General features: G+C 34.8%; 1 protein-coding gene across 7 annotated transcripts in view; it reads right to left on the reverse strand.

Annotated features, from left to right (window-relative positions):
• Positions 1 to 552: 552 nt before the first annotated feature.
• The window catches only part of AHCTF1 (AT-hook containing transcription factor 1), a 73,661-nt gene continuing 62,051 nt past the window's right edge, over positions 553 to 12,162 (reverse strand). For 6 of the 7 annotated variants that reach the window (XM_037510330.2, XM_054694965.1, XM_037510329.2 and 3 more), the window contains 5 exons: positions 11,925 to 12,133; positions 8,690 to 10,469; positions 4,470 to 4,603; positions 3,615 to 3,697; positions 553 to 2,358 (listed from right to left, as the gene is read on the reverse strand). In XM_037510330.2, coding sequence (XP_037366227.1) covers positions 2,166 to 2,358; positions 3,615 to 3,697; positions 4,470 to 4,603; positions 8,690 to 10,469; positions 11,925 to 12,133 — 2,399 coding nt within the window. In that variant the 3' untranslated portion in view covers positions 553 to 2,165. The remainder of the gene's footprint in view (positions 2,359 to 3,614; positions 3,698 to 4,469; positions 4,604 to 8,689; positions 10,470 to 11,924; positions 12,134 to 12,162) is intronic. The other variant, XM_054694967.1, reaches the window with a different exon arrangement.

Genomic DNA, 12,162 nt, shown 5'->3' on the forward strand with positions numbered 1-12,162 from the left:
TCTGACAGGGTGTCAATGGGTTAGGTTATAAAGTATTCTCTCTTTTTGGTCAAAATATTTAATGCTGATTCCAAGTTACTTAAGATTTCTTTTTATCAGATGCTTGATAAATAATGCCACTTTACTATGGCATACATTGATATATTTTTTGATTCACTGAGGTGAGGTAGGTTATTATTGTATCTGCTTTGGGGGTTTATAGGTTTAAACCTCTACCAAGGGTTTATTTTCACACTCTGCCCCACCAACTGATACATTTGTTTACATAAAACTGTAAGCTTTTGATGAACAGAGAATTTTTATATGTTCTAGCTCTAGTACAGCCTTTAATCCATAACATAATAAAAAGTTTGATAAATAGGTCAACTGTCTCATTATGCTAAAATACAACCAATGCATTGATAATAGAAGATGTATGATTGCTACAAGGTCCTAGAATGAACATAATATTCATTTATCATCCTAAAATGTAGTTTACAGTTTTGTAATAAATTAGATATGAATACATAAATGCATTTAAAATATACATTAAGAACTGGCAATGCATTTGCTTATCCTTTAATATTATTAAGGGGGAAAAGTACATTCTTTGCAAATAGATACAAGTCAATATTCACCAAACTGCATTGGTTTAAAAAATTATTAACTTGACAGTACATTTCTCTTGTCAATGTTTTTATTGAGCTACTTGTGCAAAGGGATGAAATTAATTGTTCACTGAGTTATATTTAGATCGTATTTAACAAGTTCATTTAAATAAGTTTAATATTCCATAAATGACAAGCAGCTTAAATACAAGTTTGATTGCTATCATTAAAAAAATTAATAAAATCAAATTCATAGTTAAATTTTCAACAAGGCAATGTAACATCACTAACCTGACTAAAAGGCCGCACTCGTACTGCTACTTTCACACTGTCAATACTTGGCATAGGCATTTTCATCATTTTCCCATTATTTGTATTATTATTTGGTAGAAAAATAATGTAGAAAGCACACTGTTTATGCTTCACACTAAAACATAAAAAGCTTAGCCAACAAAAGCAGTTTGTTTCCGATGATCAATTATTAATGGTCCATTCATTACACACTATCAATTACTTGTTATAAATTATTTTACAACACTTACTTATTGATGAATTGTACAGCCCATATCAAGCATCATCACTTAATTGCACAGTCATACTGCAGAGAACAGTTTTTTGTTTTCCTTTTTCCAAGTCTCATCACACTCTTTCCCCTCCCCATCCTCTATAATCTGTGCCTGAGGTCCTCTGAAAATGTCAGTTTAAAAACCTGAATATTAAAGGGACTTCTGTAATTCAGTAGCCAGCTCCTCCACTGCAAGATTATATCAATATTAGGCACATACATGGTACAATGAACAGATTTGTTTGGAATCATGAAACAGATTTGTTTGGAATTTCCCTACTTCCTCCCTTTAATGAAGTTGCTAGTGAGCAGTGAACCGGTCAGTCTAACCTGGATAGTTAGTCTCTGAATAATTAAGAGACTTTAAAAACAAACAGCCTTTAAGCTAGCTGAATAAGAAATGCCAACATTGTAGTTAATGAATGCATTACCCGGAAAATTACTCATTTGAGGTAGAGTACATAAAATTTGTTAATTAAACTACAAAAAGTGGCAAAATAACATGCCTATAAAATTCAATTTCAACACAGCAACAGCCAAAAGAAATAATACATTTTATGATTAGAAATCTTAATCACAGAAGCAAAGTGCATAAATTATGAAATAGCAACTTAAAAAATCAACAGTTCCATCATCCCCATTTAAACTGTAGATAAAGAAAATGGGACCAGTGCCTACTGGCATATAAAATCATTTTTAAAACAGAAATCCCCTCACAAAAATCTAACAGACACAAACTACTGTGAAGTATACACTTTATTTAACATTCCAATAATAAGCCATATTTACACATTATATAAATGTATGAAGTCTTACTATAAAATAGAAAAAACTGCCTGGACTAAAAGAATCACACCCCATATGGAGTTAATTTACTTACTGAAGACTTTCTGTTTACAAAAATTTACAATAATTTATATAAATTACTTTTTCCAAATTAGATGATTTTTAATAACCCACACAATTCTGATGACTTTACAAACAGGTGTACATTAAAAATTTGAAAATAAAAATTACAGCATTTTTCTGCGTAAAACTTGCTTTGGAAAGGAAGACGGTTTCTTTCTATTCCTCCCAAGTGCTTTCCCCGTTACTTCTGTAGTTTTTCTTGGTTTGCTCTTTACCCCACCAACTGGGCTTGCCAAAGGAGAAATCAACTTAATTTCTACTGGAGGAGGTATCCAAGAACTTTCTTTTTCAGTGTTTCTGGGGAAAAAAAAACGGTAATTCAAATAAGGCTAAACACATTATATCATAAAAATATAATTGGCTTATCAATGTATTTTATGAAAGAGATGAGAAGTGAAACTAAGTCATAAAAGCTAATTACAGATAGAGTTAAGGCTTCACATAAACAGAATTTTCTCTTTTTGATTTGGATATTCAAGTATATTCTTTCAGACATTTCGTATGTACTGATAAATACTGTGGGGTTATGGGGATGAGCCAACTGCCAATAGTCAGTCTCTGGAAAGAGCTTAGCAAGTCCATGAAGCAGATGAAAAATTGAATCCTCAAACACCAGCAATTATAACTACATTTTTGTAATATAAAGTTTTCCACATATATATAAAGCCAATTTTAATATGCAAAAAGTATTATTATGGTCAAAAGTCTCATCAAACCAGGTTTTAAAGTAGATTAATTCAACCGCGCCTAACCACAACATGAAGAAAATACTAACAAATATTATACTGAAATGCAGTAATTTACAATGGATAACATTCTAATTACTACTAGCTAAATAATCACAGGATTTTTAAATTTATAATTTGTTTTTACTAATAGTTATCTATCTTTACTAATGAAAAGATAAAACATCTTATCTCCCTTTCTTCACTCACTGAAAAAAAGGTGAAGATTCACTGGGCACTAATCTACCCCAAACTACTACTTTTCTTAAAAAAATATTTAAAAATGCGCTTTATGCTATACAGAAAAAGTCACACTCTACAGAGAAGTACAAAAAGACAGTGTTCATAAATGCCCCTAAGAATTAAACTTGTTAAATGAAAGTCTATAATGAAGTGCTTTAAGCGCCATGGAACAAACTAGGTCTTAATACCTAACCTAATTAGAGTTTTGATCTCTCCCTTAAGTGGAATTTCGCCATTAATACGGCCCAGCACTAGTGAGGTAATCCTGGCAAAGGAAGTGATGACCTTGCCTAAAGATGATCCACTCTTTGCTATTAACTTCCTTGTCCTGCTTTCTTTTCTCTACAAAACTCATTTTCAACAGCACTTCAGGGTCTTCTCTATATGCTATCCAATTCACAGATCATTAAATAAAGCCAACATATTGGGTTTTTTTTTTTGTAATGGGTTTGGGTTGTAATGGGTTTTTTTTGGTAACCATTTAACTGATGAGCTTAATTTCTCTTTTGAAGTCAAGACTCTTTTTTCTAAATTTTAATTTTAGAAACAAAATGGGTGAAACTAACAGCATAGAGAAAGTCATACTTGCTCGCTTGTTTTGTTTTTGCAGTCCTGATTCTTTTGGCTTTTTGCTTTTCCCCAGTTTCTATTGATTGAGCATCATCTTCCTAAGTGTTTAAAAAAATTAAAAAATCTTAAATAACTAAGCATTTAAAAATCAAAATTGAAAAAGTTCCATTCTCAATCAAGGAACAGAGCCACACAGTGCTAATGAATTCAAACTCAACAACTCCAAAATGGACTCCTTGTATTTTCTGGTAGAAATCTTGGTCCTCAACAGCCACTCATTCTGACACATTTGATACCCAAGTCTTATCAGTTTTGATTTGGAATATTGTCCACTGTACCTTTATTTCCTGCCTCTGATCAAATCCAAGATTTTGCTATCTCATGAGGAGTAGGCCACGAGACTATTTTTCCCTCCCCAGAATTAATTTGTCATAGAAACTACTTAAAATATACACATAGCTGTATGCCAGTTTGTGAACAATCGTGTTTTCATGTTCATGGAAAATAATTCAAGAAATGCTTATGATTTATGGTTGATTAATGCAAGGTTTCATTCACAATCCCTAAACTATTTTTAGGGTTATGTACAACTAGATAATGGCATGAGCAGAGGCTCAGACACCTACATTTTAAATAAACACATCTAGACAATACTCATGATGATCCTAAAATTTAAAAACCTCTCTCCTCATAAGTAATTTAAACTGTACTTGTCACTCAAATACCATTAGTAACATACCAAAGAACTATCTTAAAATAGGACTCCATAAAATATACACAAGGCAGTTTTTGGCTCTTTTTATAGAAGTTACTTAGAAACATTGCTTTAAAAAGTTAAAGCACACACACAGATGAAAATGCAATTCTTACCAGTTCATCTATAAGTTTGGATGCATTAGATGTGCTTTTCTGCCTGGTCCTTAAAGCAGGAGGTGAGAAGACAAATTGAGAGGATAAATCTGAAACTAATTCTTTTAGCTGTGCAGGAGCATCCATTTTTTTTGCTAAAGAAAGGAAAACAGTGCATCATTTTTATGTATATGTTCACACATACATCCACTATTTAAGATTTTTAATTTTTATTTATGCATACAAGAACCGGGGTGTAGGCCTGTAGGTACAGGCCTCTGTAGGTGAGAGGATTCACCAGAGACAGAGTAGGGAGCAGTGAAATATACTGCTGAGGGGAGCAGTGGGCAAGATAAGAGAGGTCTGCTGCGCCATGTGGGCATGATCCCTGCCTGGGGATTGAATTCATGTGTTGGTGCCTGCCTGGCAAGAGCTTGATAGTGCTGAGACTTTAACCCCTGAGCCAACAGGGAGGCTCCATACATATATTTTTAAAGTTTGGAACAAACAAATGATTGATGTATATCAGAAAGAAGTAAACATCATAAACCTGGAAAACACTAATATCATTAACATGAGATTATGGACAGCATCTATAAAGTTACTGTGAAAATTAAAGAACAATGTGTGACATACAGTAAGTGTTTTACTGATGCTTACATCTGTTACATTATTTCAAGAATATAATTTACAATTCTCAAATTACACTTCAAGATTATTTCACTTACTGGGACAAAGAGTACTATCAAGATGTCAAATTCTGCTTTTAAAGAATATGATTCTTACCCAATAGGGTGGTGGGGTGGGGACAAATAAAGTCCTCTCTGCCCCTAGCTGGTAAATGGTAGAAATGCCAACAGTTGGCATACCAACAGTTGGTAATACCTCCCTTTGGGCATTAAAAACAGAGAAATATAATCTCTATATATATTTTTTAGTTTTTTTTTTTTAATATTTAAAAGAAATTTATTATTGAGGTAATAATACTGGTTTACAGCACTGTATATGATTCAGGGGAACAGGTTCACACTTCAATATACATCTATATTCTTTCCTTTTTAAAAAGATTTATTTATTTATTCATACAAGATCTGGGGTACAGGCTAGAGGTGTGAGGGGTGAGAGAATTCACTAGACACAGAGTGGGGAACAGAACAGGCAGATTGATTGAAATAAACAGCTGAGGGGAACAGCTGGTGAGTCAGGAGAGGTCTGCTGTGCCATGTGGGTAGCAACCTGGCTGGGGATTGAACTTATGCTGCAGTGGCTGCGGATAGTTTCATAGGTTGTCTTAACCCTTTGCACCACCAGGGAGGCCCTATACATCTATATTCTTTCTATTAAAATGATACATTCTATTTTTCTCTTCCCAGGCTACCTGAACAACTTGGTTTTTCAAAGATGAGCTCATATTCTCAGCTTTCCTCCCTCTATTTCAAAGGAATAAATAAGGAAATACAAAAATACATTATGTACAAAAATATTGTCATTTTATTATGCTTCTTTGCATGTTAATTCTTCATGTGTCTCGATCAGCTTCCCAAGGGTTAAGTTTGATGGCCAGGGCTACTTAGGTTTAAGGAATTCTTAAGACCTAGGTTAAAACCCAGTCATACATTCTGGAACAAAAAAACCAAAAACAAACAACTGATTCAGAGCATTTACTGACTGGTGTAAATATTCCTACTACAGCTGGCTTGTGAAATTCCTGAGTATTTAACAACTGGCTCTCTTACCAGTCAGGCAGGAGTCAGCCCTTGGACACCACTAATTACAAGGTGGGTGATATGGGTGCCCAGTCTTACTGAACTTCAATATGCTCACTAAAAAGAAGGATCAATACCTATACTTTGAGATGCAAATGAATCAATGGATTATACACTCCTATAGCCTCAGGCTAAATACAGCAGGCCCCCTTTTCCTAAAGTATCTGCTGCTGAATAATGGAAATTAAAATCAATGGAAACATCAAGTCTCACAATCTTTGAGCTAGTAAAACATTTAAACAAAATACTAGGATACTTGTTCTCTGACAGGTTTCAATTAGAGAGGAGTACCCCCAGCTTTTTAATCAATAATATTTCTGTATCTATTCTTCTCTGAAAGATGAGGAAACTTGGAAAAGATTTTCTGTCCAGTTAGTTAAGTGGCAGACATGAGACACTCCAGTCACAAATTTCTCATCACTTCTAATATCATCTCATAGAAGAGATGAAATGCCACATATGGTCTTGATGATTTTAGCTGATCAAAACCATGCATAGCCAGGGTCTTGAAAAATATATTAAGAGTATCTAAAAAATATTCATAAAGTAATTGGGGGTGGAGGTGAGTACAGAATATACATATACACAAGATATAGTTTATTCGTTTTTTAAAAAACTATATACATGACTGGACGGATATCTAACTTTCTATGGCAGATATGTATCAGTTTCACTAGGCATAGTTACATAAAAAAATTATGTAATATGTATCCAGAGATCCACTAGATGACAAAGATCAGATTACTGGGCTATGTTTGCTATCTATGCTGCATCAAAATAACCCACAATTATGTTTAAGACACTTCTCTATATCATGGAGACCTATTAATGACATTCTTCTGCCACTCTCACTACTGTAGTTTTTCATTTTAACTTCAATATAACAGCTTAGCAAAGTCAGCTAAAATCTCACATTTTATCATTTCATTCCCCTCCATGCAATGTAAAGGATAACCACATTTCCTTAATACCAAAATAAAAAAGATTAAATCAAATACAACAGGGGTGGGAGGAAGAAGAGGGTCTCCTACAACCACAAACCATTTCTAAGCCAAATGATCAATCTATGACAAAGGGGCCTTTACCTGGGCTCATGCTCTATAACAAATGCCTACATAATTATATTTAAAGAAATTTTTGCAAGGTGAATGTCGAAGATACAAACATTTCAATGTGCAGATTTTAAAAATGGCTTCTTGGGCCTCCCCGGTGGCGCAGCGGTTGAGCGCTGGGTTGCGAAGCTGCCCGCAGCCTCTGCAGCGCCGGTTCGATTCCCGGCTGCTCCCCGGCCACCGGAGGAGGGTCCCACATGGTGCGCAGACCTCTCCTGCCGCCCGCTGCTCCCCTCAGCAGTGTACTTCGGTCCTTCTGCCTGCTCTGCTCCCCGCTCTGGCTCTGGTGAATTCTCTCACCCTCCCACGCTTCTGACTGTACCCAGTGCATGTATAAACGAAACAAACGAACAAACAAATAAATAAATAAAACATGCCTCTATAAAAAAGGAAAAAAAAAAAAAGAAAAATGGCTTCTCTTTCTCTTGCCTTCCTCAAGAGGCAACATACATGATATTCACTCATGCATTAAAAAATAAATACAAATTTTTAAACATTTAAATAAACAATATTTAAAAGCCCTAGAACGGCTTTATGGAAATTCAAAATTTAAACTGTAAGTAAACAACTACATTTTGTTTACCTAACCATTTTAATCATCTTTACAAAGAACTACCTCATGGGTTCTATTCAGGTACACCAGTGTATCAACCTCTTACCACCTTTTTTAGAGCTTTTCTTAATTACCTACCTCACAGAAATTTTTTGCTCGCAAGAAATCTCCATAGCACAGATGAGTCTTTCTATGCACTTAATGTATGTACCTGTGCTTCATACATAAGAAATATAAGACTTACAACCTTTGGGGAGGGACATCACTCCTCTTCAGAAGGTGTGAACTATACCAACCAAATAACATAATCAGTCGCCTCACTTGTTGCAATGAGGGAAGTTGTGCCTGCAGCCATGTTAATTTATGAGTAACAGGGAAACTGAGTTTAACTAATTTTCAATCAATAAAATTCTGCTGTTTCCTTTCATAAACAACTGGGGTTGTGGATATCACGTGGGATAGGGATATGGTACTTGGATTAAGACTGCTAATTTTATTTGTGGAAAAAACAGAATAAACTCATACAAAGGCAGAATGAAGAGAAATGGTATGATTCAAGAAAATTAAACCTTGTCAAAACCATAGGAGTCCACAGGTCATATTAAATCAGAAAATTCCTAAATGTCAAGAATTTGAAAATAAAATCTTAAAATTAAAAGAACATTTTGGAGAAGGATTTCCTTTAACTCAAATCATTTCTAGGATAATCAATTAGTGCCTTAGTAGAAATGAAATCGTGCTTAAAATGATAAAACTTTTAAGATGAAGATTTCGAATGAGATCAAAATTATACATTGAATAGAAAAATACCTTTCTCTTTCCTTGGAACCTTTGACGCAGGAGGAGAAAATAAAGACTCATTTTTTGGTTCAGAAATGTCCGGCAACAAGATGGCCTTGCTAGATCGAGTCCTTGTGCTGCGGGAAGATTTAGTCAAAGCAGCTGTGGCAAGCAATTTTTCTTCTTCATTATTCGGTTTTTTGTCTTTGTTTTCTTCTGAAATTGAGCGTAATGAAAATTTTTGGCTCTGATTTTCAGTCCTTTTAAGTTTTTTCTTAGAACTCATCACTGTAGCAAGATCCTCATTTGGCACTAAAATGGACTTTTCTAAAGCTAATTTTCCAACATCGGCACTTTCATTTTTAGCTGGGGTGTTTCTTGTTGATCTCCTTTGGACACTGGGAATGCCTCTCTTTTGAGGACTTCTCTCTTCCTCACGAGCCCTACCTCCTACATCTTCGGTTGGATTTGTTTTTCTTGGCCTACCACGCTTCCTTGGTGTAGCAGGTGTACCAGATTCTGTTTGAAGGTTCAACTGGGATACATCAAGTTTAGAGTCTTCCATGCCATGTGCTGCACTAACTTCTCTCTCTTTAATCCTTCTATTACATTTCCTGCTAGGCTTCCCATCTTGTTTATATTCTGTATCTTCAGAAGCTTCTAAGTTAGCACTTCTCAATTTTCTGGTACTTCTGCTAGGACTTGCTGCTTTACTAACTTCTAGATCATTTACAGTTTCAAAACTTCCCTGATTCTTCACAGATTTTTTAATTTTTTTCGGAGTCTTTTTTGTAACAGATAATGTCTTGTCTTCTTTTCTAAAAGAAGTTTCTTCAACTGCTGGTTCCAACAGCTTAGATGATTTCAACCTTAATTTCCTACCTGAAGTAACCTGTAATTCCTGTTCTACAGAACTAATACTTTCTAATGTGTCCTGACTCATTTCTTTCCTTCTCCTTCCTCTCCTAGGAGTAACAGAATTTTGAGGTATTTGCTGGTTCTGAGACATTCCTTTAACATCAGAACAGGCACTTTCAGAAGCCTCAGAAATTTCTTTTGTTTTCCTAGTTTTCTTCCTACCTGAAAGTCCCAGCATCTCAGGAGTAGCAACATCTGCTGATTTGACATTTAGGTTCTGGACACGCTGTCCTCTCAAGCGAGTTCTGGAGGAAATCATGTCATTAACCTGGCTAATGTTTATAGTCATGGTGCTGGTTTCCTGAACAGTCTTAAATGTAGATTTGCCTAACTTGGTGGGACACATTACCTTCTGGCTCACTAAAGGTATGTTTTCATGACTGGACTGTTCCATTGCATCTGAAGTAATTTCTTTACTTCTTGTATCTTTAATTACATCCAATAAATTTTCTGCAATAGCAACTTTAATTGGTTCAGGCACATATGGTAATGCTTCTATCTTCTGGGACTCCTGATCATTCATTATGATAGCTGACAAATTTGCAACATCTTGATTATCATTGTCCCCACTGTACACACGTTTTTCTTCAGCTGCTTTGCTAGTCACTCTAGCTAATACATTAGATGCTGCAGAATCCCCAGTCTCAACTTCTCCTTCTTCACCTTCTAATATCAAGGTAAAGTTGCTCTGAGCTACAAATAGTTCCCCGTCTACTTCAGCAATGTCACACTCAGCAGAGTCTTTATTATCAGGCAAGTCACAAAACTGTTGCTCAATGGTATCAAAATTGTATTGAAGCTTAAGAGTTCCTGAGGGATACAACTCATTAAATGAAAGACTCCTAGCCTCTTGTCCAGAATCCTGAACTTCAAGCTTTTCACGTTCAACCACCTAAAATGAATTAAAGAGACCAGTTAAAGAATTTTCATGTATATACTTATTTCAACCTAAAGCATAAAGATTTTTAACGACCATCTCATTCTTGGTATATGAATTGTTAAACATAAACTACATTTTGTATGGCATATACTTATGGGTTTACTTCATAAAATATCTATTTAAGCAATCAGACTCACGTCAAAATAACTACACAGAAAAAAATACTCTTGATTTTGAATGGCATTAAAGAAATTTTACATTTCCCTGGATAAAAAGACAGTCTTAACAAAACCTTGAAAATTACTATGATGAAGAATTAAGGACTTATTCTATTCTCACCCAAGAAAAAAAAAATTAACTGGAGAAAAAGAAACAACCCCCAAACTGTGTTTTAATGATAATCCCCAAATTACCTAACTATTCACACTTTTCTAAACAGCATGATCCCCATAAGGTTGAAGAAGAATTCACCTACATAAGCTCCCTTGGGCTAGACTCAATCCTCTTCCCTTTGCTGGGGCTGCATAAACCATGAAATTCCTAAGGCTTTCAAGTTCAGTACCTCTCCTGCAAGGGTTTGGTGGAAGAAGGAATGGTCCTTGCATTTACCTTTTGGTAAGGGAAGGGGAGAAAAAGGAGGAGGTAGAAAGTAACAGAGAGATCTCCTGACCAAGAAGGTAGAACATTACCACCCACCTAGACAATGACATTTTCCCAATCCCCAAACATTCAGTGAGATGAAAGACTGGAAACACCCAGAAAATGAGGATTCCCACTTACATCATGCCCATAATTTTTATTAGCTTCTCAGCTGATGGAATAAGGATTTTATCCATATATTTCACATATGGATAACCATGACATTTTTATGAGTTAGGAAACTCCCCAAATATTTTACAATTAGATTTCTATTAATAATTAGAAGAGTTGGCTTTTCATTATCTTAAATTTACCAAAAGTTGCCTAATGATAAGAGAGATTTGGTGGAATTTTCATAAATTTTAAGTCATTTTAAGTACCCACTGTCCAAAAAAATCCTTTCTGGGATGCATAGCTCAACCCCTGCCAATTGAATATTTTCCAACATGTATGCATGGGGGGAAAATTCCTATTTAATTGCATTCAATTATGTTCAAATACATGTTCTGAATAGCTTTGATGTCATATTTGTCTTTGTAGATAGCCAAGCCAGTATCTGTTTTCTTATGGCTAAAAAACCCAGATACTCAGCAAAATTAAAGTATGGCCTCTCTAACACGGCCTTTTGATTTTCTTGAAAAGCAACTTAAGGAATGTATTCTTTTATATTCCATAAAATATTTATATACTCTAACACAGATTTTTATGAAGAGGTTTTTAGATAGCAGTCAAATAAATGAATACGTTAGGTTTGAATTATGGTTTGAAACCTAACTAAAACAAAACTTTTGAAACTGACAAAAAAAAGTAAAAAATTAATTTTTTTACATGAATTTCTTGAGAATCAGGAGAACTGTCAGGTAGTGGAGGTTTTTCTTCAGTTAAGTCAACACTTTCTCTTAGTACATCAACTTCTATTTCGTGATCTTCTTTTAAATTCAATGTTATTTCCTGGTCAAGCCTATGTTCAGAGATAATAGGACTTTCAGAGATAACAAGCCCAGAGCTTCCACTATCATCAAGGACATCGGCCATAGCTGAAAGAAAAACAGGAGTCAATCTTCCA

The sequence above is a fragment of the Talpa occidentalis genome, unplaced genomic scaffold (assembly GCF_014898055.3).
Source record: "Talpa occidentalis isolate TD23 unplaced genomic scaffold, MPIMG_talOcc4v2.1 talOcc4.14, whole genome shotgun sequence".
Classification (NCBI taxonomy): Eukaryota; Metazoa; Chordata; class Mammalia; order Eulipotyphla; family Talpidae; genus Talpa; species Talpa occidentalis.